Here is a 27,182-nt window from a genome sequence, read left to right on the forward strand (position 1 = left end):
GAGAGCATGCTGGGAGTTGTAGTTATGCACCATCTGAGGGTCCACAGTTTGGAGACCACTGCCCTAGAGGGCATGCTGGGAATTGTAGTTATGCAACGTCTTTGGGTTTACAGCTTAGAGACCACTGCACTAGGGGGGCATGCTGGGAATTGTAGTTATGCAGCGTCTTTGGGTCCACAGCTTAGAGACCACTGCACTAGGGGGGCATGCTGGGAATTGTAGTTATGCAGCGTCTTTGGGTCCACAGTTTAGAGACCACTGCACCAGGGGGCATGGTGGTTGTTGTGGTTATGCAACATTCCTAGGTCCTTAGTTTGGAGACCCCTGCCGCCCTAGAGAGCATGCTGGGAATAGTTTGGCACCACCTGGTGGTCTACGTGTAATATCCAGCGCATGCCGCTCACATTCCATCCTCATTCCTGCCCTGCACTTTCACTTCTACAGCCCGGGACTACAAGTCCCATGGTGCCTTGCGGCGCATCCATCCCACGTGGGGGCCGGCTGGCTGCAGGAACAGAAAGTGCTGTGGGTTGCGTTCACCTTCAGCCTGATCGTAGACCTGCAGGGGGAGGGGGCGTGCGGCCGACGACATGAGTGCGGGATCCCGGGCTGCGGTGGAGGAGATCGAGCTCATCAGGGGCCCCTCAGGTACCAGGGGTGGGGGGGTGCACACCCTATACGGGTCACTGCACGGACTGAAGTGTCATGGGGCTGTGCAGGCCTCGTGTATCCTGTGCACCGGTACCGGCAGTGTTCACATTACATCCAGGGGTTAGTGGTGGAGATGGGAAGGACTGCAGTGTTCTCCAACCTACGGCCAGACCAGCTGCTGCATAACTACAACTCCCAGCATGCACTGCTAGTTTTGCAATATCTGGGTCGGCTTAGGTTGAAGAATACAGCTTTATAAACACAACTATGTGGACCATGATACTAAATGCTGGTGTCAATGTGATCTTACAAAGCCTCCAGATGTTGCAAAACTACAACTCCCAGCATGCCCGGACAGCCGTTGGCTGTCCGGGCATGCTGGGAGTTGTAGTTTTGCAACATCTGGAGGCGTCCCGATTTGGAAACACTGTTCTAAAGTATGCTAGATCAGTGATATTCATCTTGCAGCGTCTCTAGCTGTTGCAAAACTACAACTCCCAGCAGGCTCCAACAGCCTGCGAGAGCCGCCGGTTGCAGAATGTTGTCATAGAGGCATGGGAGATGAGGTTAGTAATGTCGATGATCACAGACCATGGACGGATGCAGATTTTGACTTCTTTATTTAAGTTAAAGGGGTACTCTGGTTTAGGGATCGACCGATTATCGGTTCGGCCGATATTCACGATTTTTGATGTTACCGGTATCGGCAATTATCTTGCCGATAATCCGATAATGCACCACCCCGGCCAGAGACCACCGCTGCCCCATTGCCACCCCCCATCCCCGGTTTTATAATTACCTGTTCCCGGGAGAAATAGCTGATAACATATACCGGAATATCAGTATAAGTTATCGGCTATCGACCTGAAAGGCCACAGATTATTGGTATCGGCCCTAAATAATCGATATCTGTCAATCCCTACTCTGGTTATAGAGAATAGGGGATAAGTGTCTAATCACCGGGTGTTTAATTCTGAATGGGTCCCATCCCTTACCTTGGAGCCTTCACCTTCATTGGCCAGTGATTGGCCATCATTTCCGAGACCAGTTGGACTTAGGTGGGGACTGGAACACTGAGAGGTAAGAGACTGGACCCATTCTGGAAATCGCGGGGAGGTTGCAGCAGTCGGACCCCCCACGATCAGACACTGAATAAGTTTTGCATAATCGGGGGTATTCCCATCTCAACTAACAGCTTAATTTGTTGGAGGATGTCAAGCTGATGGTTTTTGCCAATACATTTATTTAGGAGTTTTTCCTCCTAATATTCCTGTTCCTTTCTTTCCCTTGTTGACAGCTCATTGCCTAGGTTTGCGACCACCACTCCTCTTCAGATACAAACCACCTCTTCTAATGTGGAGTGGTGGTCTGTAACCTAGGCAACGAGCTGTCAGCAAGGGAAGGAAACGAACAGGAATATCGGAAGAAGGAGGAAAACTTCCTAAATAAATCTCTTTTACCTACGAGTTTTACTATGTTAGCTGAGATAAGAAAAGCCCCTTTTTATTTGGTATTCCCATCTGGCATATTACACGGATATGCCATAAATGTCCCCTATGTAGGTCCTGCCATAGGGAGTTCAAGGTTTCCCCTTGAAAATAGCCAACTCAAGATAAGTGCGGGTCCCAGGGGTGTGACCCACATCTAGGTAACATTTATAGCATATCCTGCAGATATGCCATAGATATGGGAATACCCCTTTAATTGGGAAATGCGGAACAAATGCGTGTGTGCGTACAAGCCCTTAAAGGGATACTCCCCTGGAAAACATTATTTTTTTTTCTTTAAATCAACTGGTGCCGGAAAGTGAAACAGGTTTGTAAATTACTTCTATTTAAAACTCTTAATACTTTCAGTACTTATCAGCTGCTGTATGCGCCAGAGGAAGTTCTTTTCTTTTTGAATTTCCTTTCTGTCTGACCACAGTGCCTTTTGCTAACACCTCTGTTCGTTTTAGGAACTGTCCAGAGCAGGATAGGTTTGCTATGGGGATTTGCTGCTACTCTGGACACTTCCTGACATGGACAGAGGTGTCAGCAGAGAGCACTGTGGTCAGACAGAAAGGGAATTCAAAAAGAAAAGAACTTCCTGTTGAGCATACAGCAGCTGAACAACAACCAGTTGATTTAAAAAAAAAAAATGTTTTGCAGTGGAGTACCCCTTTTTAAACAGAGATATTTCTGCTCCTAAAAACTTATTCCCTATACCACAGTGTCTAGAACAGGGACCCAGCTTTTCCCCACAAAATGTAACAGTGGTTCAACACGTACTTCATTCATTGTGTACTGGTGCTCTGGAGATACCCAGTGGATAGGTGATATGTTTTGAGGGGCTCAAACACCCCTTTAAAGGGGTATTCCAGGAAAAAACTTTTTTTTTTTTTTTTTTTTTTTTTTTATCAACTGGCTCCAGAAAGTTAAACAGATTTGTAAATTACTTCTATTAAAAAAAAAAATCTTAATCCTTTAAATAATTATCAGCTGCTGAAGTTGTTTTTTTTTCTGTCTGGCAACAGTGCTCTCTGCTGACATCTCTGCTTGTCTCGGGAACTGCACAGAGTAGAAGAGGTTTGCTATGGGGATTTGCTTCTAAACTGGGCGGTTCCCAAGACACGTGTCATCAGAGAGCACTTAGACAGAAAAGAACAACTCCACTTCAGCAGCTCATAAGTACTGAAAGGATTAAGATTTTTTAATAGAAGTAATTTACAAATCTGTTTAACTTTCTGGAGCCAGTTGATATGTAAAAAAAAGTTTTTTCCTGGATAACCCCTTTAACCCCTTAAGGACTCAGGGTTTTTCCGTTTTTGCACTTTCGTTTTTTCCTCCTTACCTTTTAAAAATCATAACCCTTTCAATTTTCCACCTAAAAATCCATATTATGGCTTATTTTTTGCGTCGCCAATTCTACTTTGCAGTGACAGTCATTTTACCCAAAAATGCACGGCGAAACGGAAAAAAAAATCATTGTGCGACAAAATCGAAAAAAAAACGCCATTTTGTAACTTTTGGGGGCTTCCGTTTCTACACAGTGCATATTTCGGTAAAAATTACACCTTATCATTATTCTGTAGGTCCATACGGTTAAAATGATACCCTACTTATATAGGTTTAATTTTGTCGCACTTCTGGAAAAAATCATAACTACATGCAGCATAATTTATACGTTTAAAAATGTCATCTTCTGACCCCTATAACTTTTTTATTTTTCCACGTACGGGGCGGTATGGGGACTCATTTTTTGCGCCGTGATCTCAAGTTTTTATCGGTATGATTTTTGTTTTGATCGGACTTTTTGATCACTTTTTATTAATTTTTTAATGTTATAAAAAGTGACCAAAATACGCTTTTTTGGACTTTGGAATTTTTTTGCGCGTACGCCATTGACCATACGGCTTAATTAATGATAGATTTTTATAGTTCAGACATTTACGCACGCGGCGATACCACATATGTTTATTTATTTTTTTTTTTACACTGTTTTATTTTTTTTATGGGAAAAGGGGGGTGATTCAAACTTTTATTAGGGAAGGGGTTAAATGACCTTTATTAACACTGTTTTTTTACATTTTTTTTGCAGTGTTATAGGTCCCATAGGGACCTATAACACTGCACACACTGATCTCTCATCCTGATCACAGGCGTGTATTAACACGCCTGTGATCAGCATTATCGGCGCTTGACTGCTCCTGCCTGGATGTCAGGCACGGAGCAGTCATTCGTCGATCGGACACCGAGGAGGCAGGTAAGAGCCCTTCCGATGTCCGATCAGCTGTTCAGGACGCCGCGATTTCACCGCGGCAGTCCCGAACAGCCCGACTGAGCACCCGGGATACTTTCAGTTTCACTTTAGAAGCGTCGGTCAGCTTTGTCCGCCGCTTCTAAAGGGTTAATACCGCACATCGCAGCAATCGGCGATGTGTGGTATTAGCCGCGGGTCCCGGCCGTTGATTAGCGCCGGGACCGACGCGATATGATGCGGGATCGCGGTGTGTGATTTTAGTAGGTTTGGGACTGAACACTTTTCTTTTCACATCCACCTTAGAACAGTGTTTCCCAACCAATGTGCCTCCAGCTGTTGCAAAACTATAACTCCGAGTAAGCCCTGTCCGGGCATACTGGGAGTTATAGTTTTGCAACAGCTGGAGGCACATTGGTTAGGTAACCCTGCTTTAGAAAGAGAATTGTTGAAATTCTGAACCAGATATGCATCTAGAATACAGATTATTTCCTTTTGACTGTCTTTAGGATTTTTATGACCTTTTTTTCCATTTGCTATTTATATTTTACAGTGAGCTGCCTGTGGGCATTCTTCCTGTTCTCTCCTTCCTAGAACATTAATGCAAAACATGATATAGATAGGAAGTTCATACGTATCAGAGGCTCCATCGACCTCATAATACTCCACCTTATGTTAATGTTGTCTATTACAAAATGCAGATGGCAGAATTGGCTGTGGTTCCAGCACTCATGCCTTCCATACCATACCCTCCTGGTTTGACCCTTACTTGTCCTGATTCTGTTTCTGATTTTGTACTGTGCTCTTCTCTACTCCATCTTATGTTAATGTTGTCTATTACAAAATGCAGATGGCAGAGGAAGTAAATAAACCTGTAAGCAAATACATAACTGCTGCATTTCTCAGATATGTAGCCGAAACAGAGATAAAACACCCATCGCTGAACCAAACCTAAAGCTAATATATATATCTCCATTAGAGATGAGCGAACTTACAGTAAATTCGATTCGTCACGAACTTCTCGGCTCGGCAGTTGATGACTTTTCCTACGTAAATTTAGTTCAGCCTTCAGGTGCTCCGGTGGGCTGGAAAAGGTGGATATATTCCTAGGGAAGAGTCTCCTAGGACTGTATCCACCTTTTCCAGCCCACCGGAGCACCTGAAAGCTGAACTAATTTATGCAGGAAAAGGCATCATCTGCCGAGCCGAAAAGTTTGTGACGAATCGAATTTACTCTAATCTCCATAAAAATGCATGCTCAGTTGAGTGTGCATGCTTATGCAATGGGGAATAGGCACACAGTTTGCTGCAAACCTACAACTTCCTCAGGACCACTCGTCATTATGTGAGGAGGCCAACCTAGAGAATTGGCTGTGGTTCCAGCACTCATGCCTTCCATACCATACCCTCCTGGTTTGACCCTTACTTGTCCTGATTCTGTTTCTGATTTTGTACTGTGCTCTTCTCTAGGTTTTGATTATCTGTCTTGTTCCTGGGTTTACCCTTATGTCTGCTTATTTTGTACCTTTCTGCCCTTGTGTTGCTGATCTGGCCTGACTTCCCTGATGCTCCATGCACTTAGGCAGGATAGGGACCGTCACCCAGTTGGGTGGCGCCGTTTAGGGAAGATCGTCCATGTTGGTAGGCACAGTGGTAGGGGCGAGATTCAGGTCTGCACTGATCCCTACCCCAGTCGTAGCAATCATATAGTTGTATATCTAGATGGACCTGTTTTTTTTAGGAATCCAGGAAATCTGGTAGGCCAGCAGTTAGATTCCAAACAGGAAGCAGAACTCCCATTTGAGCCTTTTTGGTTGACTGAGAAGACAACACTTGCAAATAGTGTAGGAGACTGAACTGGAGGATCATGGGTAACTCAGCGGATGTACATGCTCTCAAGCACTAGATCTAGGAAATGTATTTGATGAAACAATTTCTGGGGTGGAGAAAAAAAGTTCTGTCTGCCCCTGTTCATTGAGTGCCCTCTCAAAACCGGCACAGGAAAAAAGGGATACGACAGACACAATTTTGAGCATTTAAAGGGATACTCCACCCCTAGACATCGTATCTAGAGATGAGCGAACTTACAGTAAATTAGATTCGTCACGAACTTCTCGGCTCGGCAGTTGATGATTTATCCTGCGTAAATTAGTTCAGCCTTCAGGTGCTCCGGTGGGCTGGAAAAGGTGGATACAGTCCTAGGAAAGAGTCTCCTAGGACTGTATCCACCTTTTCCAGCCCACGGGAGCACCTGAAAGCTGAACTCATTTATGCAGGAAAAGTCATCAACTGCCGAGCCGAGAAGTTCGTGACGAATCAAATTTACTGTAAGTTCTCTCATCTCTAATCTTATCCTCTATCCAAAGGATAGGGGATAAGATGTCTGATCGCGGGGGTTCCGCCCCCTCCCATAGACTTGCATTGAGGGGGCGGAGTGTGAGGTCACACGGGGGCGGAGTCGTGACGTCACAATCTTCCGTTCCCTTGGTCGGGAGCCACACCCCCCAGCGCTTCCGGAGCAGTAACAGGTGGGTGCTGCGTGCTATATTGCGGGGGTCCCCAGCGGCGGGACCCCTGCGATCAGACATCTTATCCCCTATCCTTTGGATAGGGGATAAGATGTCTAGGGGTGGAGTACCCCTTTAAGGACCTGAATAGCAAATGGCGTGTTTAGTAATGTCTACTTTACCTAGGAAAGCTAAAGGACTTCTAAAGATTGATTACAATAGGGGGGGGGTCGCTCCATTTCTGACCCAGGTCCAGTAAATAATGTTCTCATAGTTGCACTGCTTATAAGGAATGACTACAACATGTCACCTTTTCCAGTATATTTATATTACAGTTCGCCATCTTTTGGCAGTAGTATGGCATACAGCGTGATTGTAGAGTTTACGCAAAGCTGCACTGCTGCCAAGTAAACCAGCACTGACGTAAGCGGATGTCCTGATATTAACGCCTGGGAGACAGGAATAAATGACATTGTGCTCCACTCCCTGTAAGGGGTTAATATGTAGATTTGCACATCAAGTGCTGACGCAAGGTTTTATCCTTGAACTGGTTCCGGACTCTAGTGCATTAAACCCGCAGAGAGCAGTCCATTAACTGTATTGTGTTAGGCCGGGATTTACATAGTATACAAATCCTGCACATGGCTGTGAGCCATACACCTGTTCTCATAGCCCGGTCATCGGATGATGCTGCAAAAGGCCGTGGTGTAGACCGCACATGTAATGTGGAGCCTGTTCATTTCTGCTGATGAATACAATGCCTCCCCGTATGTTGTTAGTATATGGTGTAATGTATTCCTCGCCTTGTTATGATTGGCATCTCCCGATTGGATTTTATAGGTTGCATTTGTTTGGATTTTGGCGTGAACACCCTTTTGAGTTTCTGCACATCGTTCCATTTACCTGCGTCTAACCTCTGACACAAGCAACATGAGGAGACACTGGAACATTATGACCTCATTTCACAATAAGATAAAACATATATAGATATATATATAGATATATATATATATATATATATATATATATATATATATATATATATATATATATATAGCAAGTGTGCCCTTTTCTAGGGGTCACACTCCAGATCAGTGTGGGGTCGTAACCTTGTTAGACAGCCCCATAAACACACCTGTATTCTCGAATCTGGAGAGGAGCAAATATTTTTGCAGAGTGCCTAACTTTTTGTTTTTGTAGATGGCTATGAATGTTAAAGGGAACCAGTTATACATGCTATGACTAAGGGTCGTCGAGACCCGAAACACGTCGGTTACTCTCTGTTTTATGGAATATTACTTACAATAAAAGAAGCAAGCGTGTACATAGACCAAAAATATGCCTTTTTATAAGGGCCACACTCTATTTCAGTGCAGGGTTGTGACCAGCTATCTGAGGCAGCCCCATAAACACACATGCATTTTCAAATACCACTTGATTGGAATGGGGGGATTTAGGGCCCTCGGTCTTGCTATCAGTGGTGATCCCAACACTCACAAAATAGCCTTATAAATGTACAGTATTAGGGGAAATATGGAGAGGAGCCTGACTTTTTTTTTTTTCTTCTAAGTTTTAGTTTCTATAGACGACTATAAACATTAAACCTGTCACCATTTACCATGACTAAGAGTCATCAAGACCCAAAACACGTTGGCGTTTACATTCTGTTTAATGGAATATTGGATATAATAAAAAGTTTACTTTGCCACCACATTGGTTATATAGCTTTCTGGGAGGACTAAACTTGTCATTTATTCATGAAATCCTTTTCTCATTCTGGACTAAGTAGTCAAGTGGGCGGTCTTACTCAGTGATTGAAAGCTATCTATCTGTGTGCCTATAGTGTAATGTTTTCCAACCAGTGTGCCTTCAGCTGTTGCAAAACTACAACTCCCAGCATGCCCGGACAGCCTTTGGCTGTCCGGGCATGCTGGGAGTTATAGTTTTGCAATTACTGTGCTTATTACTGAGGACCGCACAGTTGACTATTTAGCCCAGAATAAGTAGACGTTTACATGAATAAATGACAAGTTATTCTGCAACTTTTCCCATAGAACTAGGGCTGAAACAACTAATCGATTATGCAAATAGTTGTCATTAAAGGGGTACTTTGGTAGATCATAATTTTTTTTTCAAATCAACTGGTGCCAGAAGGTTAAACAGATTTGTAAATTCCTTCTATTAAAAATCTTAATCCTTCCAGTACTTATCAGAGGCTGTATACTACAGAGAAAGTTGAGTTGTTCCTTTCTGTCTGACCACAGTGCTCTCTGCTGACACATCTGTCAATGTCAGGAACTGTCTGAAGCAGTAGAGGTTTGCTATGGGGATTTGCTCCTACTCTGGACAGTACCTGACATGGACAAAGGTGTCAGCAGAGAGCAATGTGGTCAGACAGAAAGGAACAACTCCACTTCCTCTGGAGCATACAGCAGCTGATAAGTACTGGAAGGATTAAGATTTATTAATAGAAGTAATTTACAAATCTGTTTAACTTTCTGGCACCAGTTGATTTAAAAAAATTAAAATTAAATAAAAAAAAGTTTCCACCAGAGTACCCCTTTAAATATAATAAAAAAGCTACCCCTCTCGGCCTTGGCAAAGCGCAACGTCTAGCCGAACCCCTCAAACTCTCTCTTAACAAACAATGCATCGATTACCTAAAACACACAGAAGACCTTCAGTCTGATCCCCCTCATTAATTCCCTCCCTAATCTAACTCACAAATTATCGTCTTCTCCACTATGGTTATTTTTATTCGATTAATTTTTATTAAACTAATCGATCATAAAACTATACATCAATCTTATCATCTCCTCCTGCTGCTCTATAACATGAGGCCTACAGATTGGACAATATGGGGGAGATTTATCAAAACCTGTGCAGAGGAAAACTTGCCCAGTTGCCCATAGCAACCAATCAGCTTGCTGCTTTCATTTTTATGAAGGCCTGTGAAAAATGAAAGCAGCAAACTGATTGGTTGCTATGGGCAACTGGGCAAGTTTTCCTCTGCACAGGTTTTGATAAATCTCCCCCTATCTTCATTAGAGATGAGCGAACTTACAGTAAATTCGATTCGTCACGAACTTCTCGGCTCGGCAGTTGATGACTTATCCTGCCTAAATTAGTTCAGCTTTCAGGCGCTCCGGTGGGCTGGAGACTCTTTCCTAGGACTGTATCCACCTTTTCCAGCCCACCGGAAAGCTGAACTAATTTATGCAGGATAAAGCCATCAACTGCCGAGCCGAGAAGTTCGTGACGAATCGAATTTACTGTAAGTTCGCTCATCTCTAATCTTCATGGTGACGGGGTTCCCCTTTATGTATGTAGTGTGAAGCTCCTAGTGATTGAATCCTGTATAGGTCAGACAAGGTGGATTGGTATTTCATGCAGGTTACGTGTAACTTGATCTATAGGACATGGGGGGGCCGGGAGCACTTAGTGTAGGATGCAATAAAATGTCTCATCCCGGCTTCATTGATCCCTCGGAGAGGACGTTCTGCAGACTAGATATTTAATGGTGTCTGTGATTCCCCAGAAGCCCACAGAGTTGACCACCAAAGACAGATGTACTGGGGATTAAGATAATGGCTTACAGTAAATGTATTTATGGTGAAGAAAGTTATGGGAGAAATACACAAGAGAAAAGCTACACTTAAAGGGGCACTCCGCTGCTCAGTGTTTGGAAAAAAAACTGTTCCGAACGCTGGAGCCGGGAGCTCGTGATGTCATAGCCCTGCCCCCTCAATGCAAGTCTATGGGAGGGGGCGTTCACGCCCCCTCCCATAGACTTGCATTGAGGGGGCGGGGCGTGACACCATGAGGGGGGCTGGGCGTGATGTCATGAAGGGGCGGGACTATAGCGTCATGAGCTCCCGACACCGGCTCCAGCAGTCGAAACAGTTTGTACCCCTTTAACCTGGCCACACACATTAGAATAATGTCAGCGAAACCCGCTGGGTTGTAGAAATGGCGTCACACCCCACCCCCTCAATGCAAGTCTATGGGACAGCCGTCACGCCCCCTCCCATAGACTTGCATTGAGGGGGCGGGGCGTGACACAATGAGGGGGCAGGGCTATGACATCATGAGTGGGCTGGGCGTGATGTCATGAAGGGGCGGGACTATAGCGTCACGAGCTCCCGTCACCGGCTCCAGCAGTCGGAACAGTTTGTTCCAAATGCTGAGCAGCGGAGTACCCCCTTTAACCTGGCCACACACATAAGAATAAATGTCAGCGAAACCCGCTGGGTTGTAGAAATGGCGTCACGCCCCGCCCCCTCAATGCAAGTCTATGGGACAGCCGTCACGCCCCCTCCCATAGACTTGCATTGAGGGGGTGGGGCTATGACGTCACGAGCTCCCAGCTCCAGCATTCGCAACAGTTTGCTCCAAATGCTGAGCAGCGGAGTACCCCTTTTACAACTTAGATGCCAGGGTCAATAGCAGAGAAATGTAAAAAGGTGAAAGTTACAGGATAAAGCATCACTTATTTTTTGTAAAAATATAAAGGGCGGGGGAACTTATCAAAGCCGGTGTGGTGATTAATTTTTTTAACACCTATAATTTTGTGTAGAAAAATAAGATTCTTCTGGTCACTGACAACCCTTCTGATTTAGTCCTCTTCCCAAATTCAGCCTCGGGAGATCTGACCCTTTTTAGATGTGTATTCCTATACTGTGAGAAAAATATTTTTCGTGATCTCTAGGGGATGCTTAAGAACTTCTGCATTTTGGCAGAAAGGAATCCAAATCTGTAGTTGTTGACTGATTCGCTTGTACATAAAGTACAGAAAGCAGCAACAAGAACCTGTAGGGTCGGGGGCCTCCGAGGCCTTGTGAACAGAACAGTCCACCAATATGCGCAGCATCACCTCCAACGTGGCTCCCTATAAGTCGGATTGCTTTACGTCCCCTTTACCCCTTGTCGTCATAGTAGTGTCGTCCCCTGGCAGCGTATTATGTATGTATTATGGATCCTAGATAAGGCTGCATTCACACCTCGTTTTCACAGTACGGGTGCCGGATCCGGCTGGGGGAGGGGAAAACCGGGTGCTCCCGTACCCCAGTCGGACCAGCGCTGAAATCCATTTACTTTAATGAGCCGACCGGAGTCAAACGGGGACTCCAGTCGGCTCATTTTTGACCCGTATCCAGTTTTGTGACCGGACCTAAAACCGTAGTATACTCCGGTTGGCTCATTAAAGGGGTACTCCGCTTCTAGACAACTTATCCCCTATCCAAAGTATAGGGGATAAGATGTGAGATCGCCGGGGTCCCGCTGCTGGGGACCCCCAGGATCTGGGCTGCGGCACCCCCCTATCATTACTGCACAGAGCAGATACACTCCGTGCGTAATGACCAGCAATACAGGGGCCGGAGCATCGTTATGTCACGGCCATAACGCCCCCTCCCATAGACTTGCATTAAGGAGGCGGACCGTGACATCACGAGCGACGGAGCCATGACGTCACGATGCTCCGGCCCCTGTATCGCCCGTCATTACGCACGTAGCGAGTCTGCTAGTGGGGTGCCGCAGCCGTGATCCCGCGGAACCCCAGCGATCTGATATCTTATCCCCTATCCTTAGGATAGGGGATAAGATGTCTAGGGGCAGAGTACCCCTTTAAAGTAAATGGATTTCAGCGCTGGTCACGGTTTTCCCCTCCCCCAGCCGGATCCAGCACCCGTACTGTGAAAACATGTGAATGCAGCCTTAGACAGGTATTATATACACAACTAGTTCATCTGTATTTTTTCTTTTTTCCAGGTCTGGGGTTTAATATCGTGGGTGGCACAGACCAACAATATGTCTCGCATGATAGTGGCATTTATGTCAGCAGCATCAAGGAGAATGGCGCTGCCGCGGTTGATGGCAGGCTGCAGGAAGGAGACCGGATATTGGAGGTGAGACGCCACTCATGAATGTGCGCTATCTGGCTGCCATTGTGTTCACTGTTACCCACTTCACCTTTATACTGATATAACTAACGGTTCTGCGCCTGCCCTCTATTCTCCCACGTATAAGTATGGGCATGAGCGGAGATATAGCTCCTTAGGCTGCTTTCACACTATAGAATTCTCTGTTTTAAAGATCCGTTATAATGGCCCATTTACAAAACGTTAAAAACGGCCATTACAAAATCCCATTATAGTCTGAGATTTTTACATTAACCGTTTTAGCCCGTCATAGCGCGTTATCAATAACAGACGTTATTTTGTGACGGGAGAAATGCATGCACTATTTCTCCCGTTACCTCTCTCGCAAAATAACATCCGTTATTAACCCCTTAAGGACTCAGCCCATTTGGGCCTTAAGGACGCAGACCATTTTATTTTTACTTTTTCATTTTTTCCTCCTCGCCTTCAAAAAATCATAACTTTTATATTTTCATCCACAGACTGGTATGAGGGCTTGTTTTTTGCGTGACCAGTTGTCTGTTATAATGCCATCACTCACTTTACCATAAAATGTATGGCGCAACCAAAAAAATACTATTTGTGTGGTGAAATTAAAAAGAAAACTGCAATTTTGCTAATTTTGGAAGGTTTTGTTTTCACGCCGTACAATTTACGGTAAAAATGACATGTGTTTTTTATTCTTTGGGTCAATACAATTAAAATGATACCCATGATAACCTACCTTTCTATTACTGTTGCGCTTAAAAAAAAATCGCAAACTTTTTAACCAAATTAGAATGTTTAAAATCCCCCTATTTTGAAGACCTATAACTTTTTTTCATTTTTCCGTATAAGCGGCGGTATGAGAGCTCATTTGTTGCGCCGTGATATGTACTTTTTATTGGTACCATATTTGCTTATATAAAACTTTTTTAATCAATTTTTTTATAGATTTTTTGGAATAAAATGTTATAAAAGAGCAGCTATTTTTTTATTTTTTATGTTCACGCCGTTCACCGTACGGTATCATTAACATTTTATTTTAATAGTTCAGATATTTACGCACGTGGCAATACCAAATATGTATATAAACACTCTTTGGGGATGATCAGATCGCCGCGGCAGCGCTGCGGGTGATCCGATCATCCATTTTAATGACCGCGATGCTGCAGATGCCGTGATCTGTATTGAGGGATTAATGGCGGATGTCCTCCATTACAGGCGGGTCCCTGGCTGCGATCAACAGCCGGGACCTGCCACGCATGATCCGGGCATCGCTCCGATGCTCGCGGTTATGCTTAGGACGTAAATGTACATCCTGGTGCGGTAAGTACCACCTCACCAGGACGTACATTTACATTGCCTGTACTGTAGATCCAGCTAGGTTGTGACGGGATTTCTAATCGCCACATTCTGACTTCACTAAACATGATTTCTGTGAATATGATGTTTGCTTAACCCGATAACGACCATGGACGAGTATAGACGTCCAGGTTGGCGGGCGTTCCCGCACCTGGACGTCTATACTCGTCCATTATTCTCATGGGTGCTGCCCAGTGCACCCACGAGATCGCGGCAGGGACTCGGCTGTATCACACAGCCGGGACCCTGCTGCACTGCCAGGACCGAAGTAAACTTCGGTCCCGGCAGTTTTAACCCTTACAGCCGCGGTCGGAAGTGACCGCGGGCTGTAAGTGTTATGACAGAGGGAGGGAGCTCCCTCTGTCTCTCCTGCAGCACCCCGGAGCATCGCGGGGTACTGCTGCATACCTGGGCAGCCGGGGGTCCTACAAAGACCCCCAGGTCTGCCCTGGGTATTGCCTGAGAGGCACGTCCTAATATGCTGCCTGCTAGCGAAAACTGGCAGGCAGCATATAACTGCAATGCTTTGGAATACTAAGTATTCCAAAGCATTAAAAAGTGTAAAAATAAATAAATAAATAAATAAAAGTGTAAAAATAAATAAAAATGTAATAAAAGTGTAAAAAAAAATAAATAAATAAATAAAAAAAAAAAAAAAATATATATATATATATATATATATATATAATACATTTATTAAATGAATCTAATTTAAAAAAATGCATAATGTGAAGGATCGCATTGGCGGACATCCGCAGCATGTAATATGCTGCGGATGTACACCATGTGATCCTACACATTATGCAGCAGTCACGGTAATGAGCTCCCTGCTGCGGCTGGGTAGCTTTGTGTGTCCACTCATAGCGGCGGATTTCCCGCCAGCAGTCATGAGCGGACACACTGAGCTACCCAGCCGCAGCAGTGATGGATATATTCGCCATGAGCGGGTGCTTATTCCCACAACATGGCGGATATATCCATCAGGAGCCTTAACAGACGCGTTCTACTGCTAGCCGACCAAGGACCAATCAGAGAGGTCCCTGGTCCAGCCAATAACTTGTAGGGGTGCGGTATATAAATGGGGTCACTTGTGGGGGTGGGGGTACTGTTCTGCCCTGAAAGCCAAATGGCGCTCCTCTCCTTCTGAGTCCTACCATGCGGCCAAGGAACCATATATGGCCAAAGCGGGGGTATTTCCGAACATGGGACAAGCAGCTAAATAAAATATAGTGTGCATTTCTTTCAATATCAGAAGTGATGTACAAAAAATATGCCCCCCAAATGATGCATTTGTGAAAAATTGCAAATTTCGAATTTTAACACTGACTTTGTAATAATTCCTGCCAAAAAACTATGGTGTTAAAATACTCACTGTACCCCCTAGCGAATACCTTGAGGGGTCTAGTTTTTAAAATGGGGTCATTTGGGGGGGTGTTCCTATGTTCTACTACCTTTTTAATTTCTGCAAACCTTGCATAGCACATAAAAAAAATGTACTTTTCAAATTTTCAACATTTCAAGTTAAATTGTTAGGCTTCTAACTAATTTAAAATGTTAATTAAAAACTAAAAAATGACGTCAAAATAAAGTAGACATCTGAAAGTATAAGTTTCATAAACTATTTGGTCAGTATGTATAAATATATGCAACCTATTAGTGTTAAAATAGCAAAAAATCGTCATTTTTTGTAAAAATTTCATGATTTTTTGCATTGTAAAAAAAAAAACTACAAATGATATCGGCTTACTTTTACTATGTACATGAAGGACAACTTGTGACAAAAAAACTATGTCAGAATTATCGTGATTGGCAAAACGTTACCAGAGTTATTCTCTAATAAAGACAGACATCCCCGATTTGAAAAAACAGGCCTGGTCTTTCAGGGGCGTACAGGTTTATTTGTATTGGTCCTTAAGGGGTTAAAGGAAAACTGTCAGCCTGTTCAACCCCACTAAACATAATACACAGTGTTATAGTGCGGGTGAACAGGAGTCCAACAAGGGGTCACTTACTTTAATATGTCCAGTAAGTCCTGTCCCCCACGGAATTCAGTGAATCACGCACAGGGGGCGGGCCTTCATGGCTCAATTTACATATTTACTGTCAGTGACTTTACATCTTAGTGGAGTCACAGATAATGAACATGTAAATTGAGCCATGAAGCCCCGCCTCCTGTGTGCGATTCAGTGAATTTACCAGAGGATCTTCTGGGGGGACATATATCTAAGGACTGTACATATTTAAAGGGGTACTCCACTAATGTTGGGAAATGTGCTCTGGACAAGTAGGGAGACACCTAGTGGCAGCTTTTTTTAAGCACAAAACATAGAAAACCTTTTTATTTAAACAAAGTACATTAGAAAGATTTGTTATTTACCATAAGGAGTGCAATAGCAAAAAATCTGTTTTAATGACAGTGTCCATTTAACAAACTTGTCTTCCTCAAGGTCTGCAATGTTCGGTAGCATTGTAGGAAATTACCTGGTACTAGAGCTTAAATGAGCTAATATTCTCATTCTTTAGATTTACTGGATGCCAAAAATACCCAAATGAATAATTTTTTTAAAATACTAATATATATATATATATATATATATATATATTATAGATACAAACACAAACAAGGATAAGTTATATATATAATATAGATACAAACACAAACAAGGATAAGTTAGCCAGCACTACTAGATCCCAAACTACTATATGGACCTGGCATACAGGTGCACGCTGCTAGGCTAAATATACAGCAACAGGAGAATACAGCAGCACACTGCTAGCACAAAGATACAGATAAAACATGAAATCCTATACAGCTATAGTGCAAAAAATGAAAAAGTGAGGTACTTGGCTCACAATTTGGCGACCAAATAGCTTGGACCATCCCACCACGGTAAGGTGTTTGTGTTATACATACGAGGAAGTGGCTACCTCCATGTTGGCTCTTGCACCCCACCCACCTCCATTAGGTGTGTATAAGGTGCTAGGACGTCGCAGACCTTGCAATGCCTGTTTAACTGATTACACACAGGCATGTTCACAGTGTAGGGTCCATCCCGATGAGGTCACCTTACCGTGGTGGGATGGTCCAAGCTATTTGGCTGCCAAATTGTGAGCTAAGTACCTCACTTTTTTCATTTTTTAAATGTTTTTGCACTATAGCTGTGTAGCATTTCATGTTTTATCTGTGTGCTGTTGTATTCTCCTGTTGCTGTGTGTGTGTGTGTATGTATGTGTATATATATATATATATATATATATATATATATTACACACACACACACACACACACACACACACATTATATATAAATGTATATATATTTTTTTAAGTCTTAATTTATAACCAAGTTTGAAAACCAAGGGAACAGAAGTTCACATTAATTCTGCAGATAATTTCATTGTCTGCTGTAACAATGCTAAGATAGTTGATGTGGAATATCATAAAAAAATAGTGAAATAGTAAGCACAATCCTTACTTCCATCTTTACTTATTCACCTACATTTGTACACGATCGCCCTATGTTGTGGCCTAGGTTTGGTTAGCCAATAGGCCATGTGTATTGCTGTCTTAAGTTATTTATTAGATTCAGATGCAAATACTGTAAATTTGTTTGGCTCTGTTCGCTTACCGTGCTGCCAGGCTAGCTTTATGGTGCCTCCGTCTGGCTTCCTGCAACTGCCCTAACAGCCTCCCAGGTATGCCCCTAAGGATACCAATGTGCACAGGTCCTACCATACATCTGCATTAAAATAATTTTTTTTATTATTTTGTTTTTCTCCTTTCAGGTAAATGGTATCAAACTAGAAAATCTATTGCATAAGAAGGCCGTGGACCTCTTCAGGAGTTCAGGTGAACATGTGGTACTAAAAGTTCAACATCAGGTAAGTGACATTTTCTGGCCAACTTCATGGTCTTTAGATACATATATAAGTAGGCTATTTCTGTATAACCTTGAGTATTCCAGTTGTGTAACTCTGGGCATAAATTCTGCCTTTGCCTAAAGAAAAGGCATCGGAAGTTGACAGCCCTGGATCACCACCATCCTGTGCTTGGCTGTCATGTCTGAGCAGCATTCTCACCAGTTAGAGCAGGGGTGGGCAATTATTTTTTCCATGGGGCCACATTAGAAACTAAAAAAATGTGAAGGGCCGGGTAGTTGTCCCCCAGATTAGGCAGCATAGTTGTCCCCCAGATTAGGCAGCAGAATTGCCCCCCTCCCCCCCCCAGATTAGGCAGCAGAGTTACCCCCCCCCCCCCCCCCAGATTAGGCAGCAGAGTTGCCACCCCCCCCAGATTAGGCAGCAGAGTTGCCACCCCCCCCCAGATTAGGCAGCAGAGTTGCCACCCCCCCCCCAGATTAGGCAGCAGAGTTGCCCCCCCCCCCAGATTAGGCAGCAGAGTTGCCCCCCCCCCAGATTAGGCAGCAGAGTTGCCCCCCCCCCCCCAGATTAGGCAGCAGAGTTGCCCCCCCCCCCCCAGATTAGGCAGCAGAGTTGCCCCCCCCCCCCATATTAGGCAGCAGAGTTGCCCCCCCCCATATTAGGCAGCAGAGTTGCCCCCTCCCCCCCCCACACACACACACACACACACACACACACACACACACACACCGACAACACATATATGCACAGACACATATATACACAAACATACAGACACATATATATACACAGACACATATATATACACAGACAACACACAGACACATATATACACAAACACACAGACATATATATACACAGACACATATATATACACAGACAACACAGACACATATATGCACAGACACATATATACAGACACACATATATATATATACACAGACACATATATATATATATATATATATATACACAGACACATATATATATATATATATATATATATATATATATATATACACAGACACACATATATATATATATATATATATATATATATATATATATACACAGACACATATATATATATATATATATATATATATATATATACATACACACAGACACATATATATATATATATATATACACACAGACACACATATATATACACAGACACATATATATACACACAGACACATATATATATATATATATATATACATATATACACAGACATATATATATATATATATACACAGACACACATATATATATATATATATATATATATATATATATATATATACACACAGACACACATATATATATATACACAGACACACATATATATATATATATATATATATATATATACACAGACACATATATATATATATATACACACAGATACATATATATACACAGTCACATATATATACACAGACACACACATATACACAGACACACACAGACACATATATATATATATATATATATATATATATATACACACACAGACAACTCACAGACACATATATATACACAGACACACACATATATATATATATATATATACACAGACACACATATATACACACAGATACATATATATACACAGACACACACATATACACAGTCACATATATATACACAGACACACACATATACACAGACACACACAGACACATACATATATATATATATACACACACACAGACAACTCACAGACACATATATATACACAGACACCACACAGACAAGTGGACCGGGATGCTTTTTCCCATCTAGATCCTCCGTGTTCCTCCTATAATCATGGGGAGAGAAGGTGTCAGTGCACTATACAAATCTGAATGCATATGAGTCCTTATAAATGGCAGCATATATGAGCCTGGCTTGGAGAAGCTGCTGCCTGTCTATAAGTGATGTCAGCTCTGGGTCTCGCTCCCTCTGCTCATTCACCTACTATTCTTTTCCCTTGGGATAACAAGCTCTGCTCCACAACATAAAATGATTTTCCACATTCTTCTTTCATTTCTCATTGGCTCCATGTTAATGTTTCCTCTTCTTCATATTTGTTTTTCTTTAACCCATGCATTACTACAGAAAACCTAATCACACTTGTCAATCTCACAATACCACAGTAGCTTAAAAAGTGAATAACCAAGTCACATGTGAATTTCTTCTTATCCTTTAGAAGTGATCCTAAGTTGTTTCTGGTAATCGGGTGTTAATATATAAGTTAATGTTCACTCGTGAAGTATTTAGGTCTTTCTTTATTGCTATAAATTGTTAGTCTATTTATGCAGACTATAAATATACTATTCCAGATCCTGAAAAAGCAGGGTGACAACTTCTTTGGGAGCCACAATAGTGGCTATTAAAGGGGTACTCCGCCGCTCAACGTTTGGAACAAACTGTTCCGAACGCAGGAGCCGGTGCCGGGAGCTCGTGATGTCATAGCTCCCCCCCTCATGACATCACGCCCCGCCCCCTCAATGCAAGTCTATAGACTTGCATTGAGGGGGCGGGGTGTGACATCATGAAGGAGCGGGGCTATGATATCACGAGCTTCAGGCTCAAACATTCGGAACAGTTTGTTCCAAACGTTGAACAGCGGAGTACACCTTTTAAGAGTTTTGGCACATTGTTAGGATAGGCCATCTCATACTGATTGGACCAATTGACTTAACATGGTAGAATGGTACTTACACTGTGCGCTGTGTGGTGCAATGTGCGGAAAAGAAAACGCAGAAGAGTCAGCTAGATTCCCCCTAATCAGCATGTGATTACATATTCTAGCGATCTGCTACTAAAAACACATTAACCAGGAAGGAGAGAATAAGATATAAAGTCATCACTTAAAGGGGTACTCCCGTGGAAAACTTTTTTTTTTTTAAATCAACTGGTGCTAGAAAGTTAAACAGATTTGTAAATTACTTCGATTAAAATATCTTAATCCTTCCAGTACTTTTTAGGGGCTATATATTACAGAAGAAATGCTTTCTTTTTGGATTTCTCTGATGTCAGGACCACAGTGCTCTCTGCTGACCTCTGCTGTCCATTTTTGGAACTGTCCAGAGCAGGAGAAAATCCCCATAGCAAACATATGCTGCTCTGGACAGTTCCTAAAATGGACAGCAGAGGTAAGCAGAGAGCATTGTGGTCGTGACACCAGAGAAATCCAAAAAGAAAAGCATTTCTTCTGTAGTATACAGCCCATAAAATGTATTGGAAGGATTAATATTTTTTAATAGAAGTAATTTACAAATCTGTTTAACTTTCTGGCACCAGTCGCTAGGCCACTCTTAGCCAGTCGCTAGGCCACTCTTAGCCAGTCGCTAGGCCACTCTTAGCCAGTCGCTAGGCCACTCTTAGCCAGTCGCTAGGCCACTCTTAGCCAGTCGCTAGGCCACTCTTAGCCAGTCGCTAGGCCACTCTTAGCCAGTCGCTAGGCCACTCTTAGCCAGTCGCTAGGCCACTCTTAGCCAGTCGCTAGGCCACTCTTAGCCAGTCGCTAGGCCACTCTTAGCCAGTCGCTAGGCCACTCTTAGCCAGTCGCTAGGCCACTCTTAGCCAGTCATTTCCTGTATCACATGAGCTGTGTCACTGAATCCTTGTTACTTGTCATGGGTTTGGGAGTAAATAGCCACCAAAAAATGTTTGTTTTAAAAATATCCTATCAGCACCGCTTATCATTTTCTTTTTCTTTTACCAGAATCACCTAAATGGTCCTTTGGGAAGCAGAAGTGATAGAGACTCTGAAGGGACGTCGCTGACAATGATTGTGGTGCCTGTACTTCTCGCTGCTGTGGCTATCTATGCATTTGTTAAATTCCGGCAACGTTCTGCAAGATTCTAAAAAGGCCACAGTACGCCTATACTAAGAGAATAAACTAATACAGCTATACATACATTATGCTATCTCCCATCTCCCGAGATACCTCCTCAGTGTCCGCTGCCTGGAAATATATTTAATCTCTTGGAGTGATACAAACCGCAGGAATATTTTGAGTACAATCATTCTGACAGTATATGGTATTTTGTGTTAGATATAATGTTATACTTTACTACACATGGTATCTGCTCCTGTAATTTGAAATAAGTTATTTTTTTTGTAAATTTCAAGTCCTTGTATTCTTTTTCCCAAATTCATTTGGGGGAGGGAGCCTTCACAGTATGTAGTCTCTGTACTACTTAAGCCCCTAAAAAGAACACTAGTACAGACTCATTTGTGGATTAGGGCATTCGTAAGTTGAAGGGGTATTCCGGCTTTATACATCTTATCCCCTATCCAAAGCATAGGAGACAGGGCTCAAGTCCTGCAGGGACGTGTGGGAACTGAGTTCCTGCACTTCTTCCGCAACAGGAACACCTTTCCCATTAGTAGGAGTCCTGGAGGACCAGCCCTTGAGTGGAAGCGTTCCCACACTTTTTTTTTTTTCCCCCAGGACTTGACCCCTGTTAGGGGATAAGATGTATGATTGCAGGGGTCCCGCCGCTGGGGACCTCTGCGATCTCTGTGCACCCCCCGGCATTCTGTGCCGGGTGCTGCCTCCGAGATGGGGACATGACGTTACGCCATGCCCCTGGTGACATCACGCCACACCCCATCCATTCATGTCTATGGGAGGGGGCGTGACATCCGTCACGCCCCCTCCCATAGACATGAATGGATGGGGTGTGACGTGATGTCACTAGAGGCGTGGCAGTGACGTCCCCGTCTTGGAGGCAGCACCCAGCACAGAATGCCGGGGGTTGCACTGAGATCGTGGGGGTCCCCAGCGGCGGGACCCCTGCGATCCTACCTGTTATCCCCAATGCTTTGGATAGGGAATAAGATGTATAAAGCAATTATACCCCTTTAAGTGTCTAACATTGTATCCTACCCAAGTGCAGTCGGGTTGAGAATCAGTGAGCTGCTCCATTAAAAGGGGTCATGGCTATAGGCGAGTATGGGATCTGCTGAATGGGTTCTTACCCATAAAAATGAGAAGGTTCAGTTTAGTATGTGCAATAGATGAAATAATATAATATAGTAATATACTACTGTACCATTAACTTTCCTTTAGCCCTCAGTATCCCTTTGGCCAATGGCAACTGTTGGTTTGAATTATTCAGAATTTCCAGGTCAAAGAGCTAACACATTGTATGGAGGCTGCATGCAGCATTTACCGATTGTACCGGCCCATATAAACCTAGAATACTTATAAAATAAAACACAATCTTGTGCCACCTTTCTTAAGAAGTGCAGTAAAGAGAGCAAATAACAGTTTTTAAACTTAATACACTATTAGTCTTATTTATTTCTTACATTGAACTTAATAGAAGATAAAAAATAATCTAACCATTACCACTATTGGTGGCCCTCTTCTCACGTTCAGCACATAGATGTTAATCTCGGATAATATGGAAAATGTATGTAGATAAACATAAATAATGCTGCAGCACAAGAACCACAATACCTTCAAGTCACCAGTCAATGATCTGATATTGATCACCTATGAGGATATTGCCTCAACCTATCTTTATCTCTGTTATTTTTTCCCTGCTGGTGTAGCCAAAAGAAGGCAGTATAAATGACACAACTTTATTCTGTAGGTCAATAAGATTATAGTGATACCAAATTTTCAAAGTAAATAAAACCAAATTTTTTATTTATCTTGTGTTGCCAAGCTCTAAGAGCCATAGGTTTTTGCATTTTTTCCATTTACAGAAATATGTGCTGCCTTTTTATTTAATTTTTTTTTTTTCAGGATAAATTGGCATTTTATGCCATTTTAGTACTGTTATCTCACACTTTAAATTTTTTTTTTATTAATCAAAACTATTCCAGATGGGTACTTTTTTCTTTACATTTTTACTTAATACAATATTTTTAATTAGGAAAGGTTCTTGAGTGTGTGGGCAGAGGGGGTATTCATATTTTAAACAACTTATTTTTTCTTACATCAAAACACCCAGCTATCCTAAAAACCCACTCAGAGGTGGTGGGAGGGGAGGGAACAGTTTACCATTTTGTAACCATTTAGATGCTGCAGTCAACTGACACTGCAGTATATAAGGGGTTAAATGGCCAGCTGCAGCTCCAGAAGTGGAGTTATCACCACTTCTGGAGCTGTAATGTACAGCTGACACCTACTGCTGATGGTGTGTGCTTAGCTCCTAAAACAGAAAAATTTGCAGCTCTTCGTTGTTTTGAACCTGCTCCTGGTTTATAGATATTTTTTGAGATTGTATGCAATCCTATATCAGTCCTAATGGTTTTCCTACTTTTGAAAGGAGCATTAACATTCTAAAAGGGTAATAGTGTTAAATAAGTGGTATTCCTGGATTACTAAGTGATAACATTGTAACAGCTGGAGTAGTGGATCCGCTGTACCACTGTGGACGATGGTGAAAGCCGCACCAGGGAGCGGAGTCTAAGGAGCCGCTGGTTTTCACCAGAGCCCGCCGCAAAGCGGGATGGACTTGCTGCGGCAGGCGAACTCCCTGGTCGCTACCCCTGGCGCAACTTGCCCACAGTGGTGGTCGAGATGAGGCTAGGTACAGATTCGTAAGGCAACTCTTAGTCAGACTGGCAGGTAGGTCAGGGCAGGCGGCAAGGTTCAGTGGTCAGGAAACGTAGCAAATGGAACGGGTACACGGTATAGCAGAACACAGTAAAGAAACGCTTTCTCAATGGCTAGTATGCACAAAGATCCGGCAGGGAACAAGGGGAAGTGCTGACACTTTATAGCGTCAGCGCCCGGCAATAACAATTACTGGTGCACTTGCCCTTTAAATTTCAGAGAGCCTGCGCGCGAGCGCCCTAGGAAGCAAGCAGGCGCGGGCTGTCTGTCAGGGAGAACGTTAGAGCCAGGCACTCGGCAGGGTAAGTATATTGTAGTTGGCAGATTGCGCCTGCAGCCCGGTATGTGGGACGCGGCAGTGCCCATCCCAGGGACGGTATGGGGAAACGGGCTAGGAGTACACCCGCAAGCAGCACGTCGGGCTGCAGCGCCACTCCTAACAAACATATTGTTAGGTTGTGCCATCACTTGCTATTCAGCTGGGCCCTAACTGCAGACATTTTTCTAAACCAGGTGCTGTGCAGAGCTCAGCAATATGGTGCCATTCAAGTGAGTTGCAACATCTACACAGCTCAACAATGTTATTGGCTCGAATAGCATATGTTAGCAATATGCCTTCACTTGTTATGAGTAAAATCACCCTTATTAAGCCCCTAGAAACAGTTAAAAATTGACTAGCAACATTCCTATTGCTTTATTTTTTTCTATCCAAATTCACTAAGTCCCTATTATGGTAGGTCTTTCCTAATTCTCTTTATCCTTCCTGGCCTTCAGCATGCTAAAAACTACATGTAGACACTAAATGATTGTTGCCTAAATGTCTGTAAACACCACTAGGCTACAGCAGACACCCCTGTTTGCTATGGAAATCCAAAAAGTTAACGGGGTTGTTCAGCTAAAGAAATAACCTGTGTATTGTGTCAAAAAGTTAAATAAAGCATCTTAATAATGTTATTAGCCATAGTGAAAAGATCTTCCATATCAGCTGTGCTCTTTCCTTTGTAAGCTGTAGCTTCACATCACAGGCTCCGAAAGCAGAGCGCTCCCATACAGAGAGCTGTATTACTGCTCATAAGAAAAGGCAGCAGAAAGCTGTTCTTAGCCACAGTAGTTTGTCAGAGTGAGCTCTATGTTGCCTTGTCTCTTCCCATGCTGGGAGGAGGGACAGGATCTGTCCATTCAGAGTCTGTGAAATGACGTCACAGCTGACAAGGGAGAAGAAACAGCTGATATGGAAGATCTCTGCACTATAGCTAATAATATTATATGGTGCCCTGTTCTACTTAAAGGGGTATTCCAGGAAAAAACTTTTTTTTTTTTATATCAACTGGCTCCAGAAAGTTAAACAGATTTGTAAATTACTTCTATTAAAAAAATCTTAATCCTTTCAATAATTATCAGCTGCTAAAGTTGAGTTGTTCTTTTCTGTCTGGCAACAGTGCTCTCTGCTGACATCTCTGCCTGTCTCTGGAACTGGACAGAGTAGAAGAGGTTTTCTATGGGGATTTACTTCTAAACTGGGCGGTTCCCGAGACACCAGAGAGCACTTAGACAGATAAAAACAACTCAACTTCAGCAGCTCATAAGTACTGAAAGGATTAGGATTTTTTAATAGAAGTAATTTACAGATCTGTTTAAATTTCTTGAGCGAGTTGATACCGTATATACTCGAGTATAAGCCGACCCGAATATAAGCCGAGGCCCCTAATTTCACCCCAAAAACCCAGGAAAAGTTATGGACTCTACTATAAGCCTAGGGTGGGAAATACATCATCCCCCCCCCCCCCCATATCATCATCCAGACCCCCGTCATCATCACCGCCTGTCAATCCCTTCTTAGTGGTCTTCAACCTGCGGACCTCCAGATGTTGCAAAACTATAACTCCCAGCATGCCCGGACAGCCATCGGCTGTCCGGGCATGCTGGGAGTTGTAGTTTTGCAACATCTGGAGGTCCGCGGGTTGAAGACCACTGAGAAGGGATTGACAGGCAGAGATGGACGGCCGGGACCATCCCCTCACAGCTAAAGCCAGAAACGTTTTTTTTTTTTTTTGTTCACTCGAGTATAAGCCGAGGGGGGTGTTTTCAGCACGAAAAATCCTGCTGAAAAACTAGGCTTATACTCGAGTGTGTGTGTGTGTGTGTGTGTGTGTGTGTGTGTGTGTGTGTGTGTGTGTATATGTTTTTTCCTGGATAACCCCTTTAATGATGCCATACACAGGTTGTTTCTTTTGCTGGACAACCCCTTTAAGTTTTTGATTATCCTCTCTACTCCCTCTTATGTGTACTATCTCCCAAATAAGATTTTCATGACTTGTGCCTTTTATCCTAATATCGGTGCCTTGTACCAGGTGTATAGACAGCTTAAGATGTATTATGTTATCCACATAGTGTCATTGTATATGTAAAAGACACTGAAACCATTTCATTCTTTTTAGCATTTGGCTGCTTGAGCTGTACATTGCTTTAATGGGTTGTCTAGTCTTTTATGTAAATTAAATTTATTAATTGAGGAATGAAAAGTGCTATCATTTTCTTAAATATATATTGTGTCCACTCACTGACAAAAAG

At 43.0% G+C, this 27,182-nt stretch overlaps 1 protein-coding gene across 2 annotated transcripts; it reads left to right on the forward strand.

Annotated features, from left to right (window-relative positions):
• The first annotated feature begins 414 nt into the window (after positions 1-414).
• On the forward strand, positions 415-22,614 carry SYNJ2BP (synaptojanin 2 binding protein). 2 transcript variants are annotated; one of them, XM_056547194.1, is made up of 4 exons: positions 415-648; positions 12,666-12,802; positions 17,944-18,039; positions 21,758-22,613. In XM_056547194.1, the coding sequence occupies exons 1-4, from the start codon at positions 591-593 to the stop codon at positions 21,899-21,901; spliced, it is 435 nt and encodes a 144-aa protein (XP_056403169.1). In that variant the 5' UTR covers positions 415-590; the 3' UTR covers positions 21,902-22,613. The 2 variants fall into 2 exon arrangements, with proteins under 2 accessions (XP_056403169.1, XP_056403168.1); XM_056547193.1 differs by lacking the exon at positions 415-648 and adding an exon at positions 11,718-11,858 and having other exon boundaries at positions 21,758-22,614.
• Positions 22,615-27,182: the final 4,568 nt, after the last annotated feature.

The sequence above is a fragment of the Hyla sarda genome, chromosome 11, assembly GCF_029499605.1.
Source record: "Hyla sarda isolate aHylSar1 chromosome 11, aHylSar1.hap1, whole genome shotgun sequence".
Taxonomy (NCBI): domain Eukaryota; kingdom Metazoa; phylum Chordata; class Amphibia; order Anura; family Hylidae; genus Hyla; species Hyla sarda.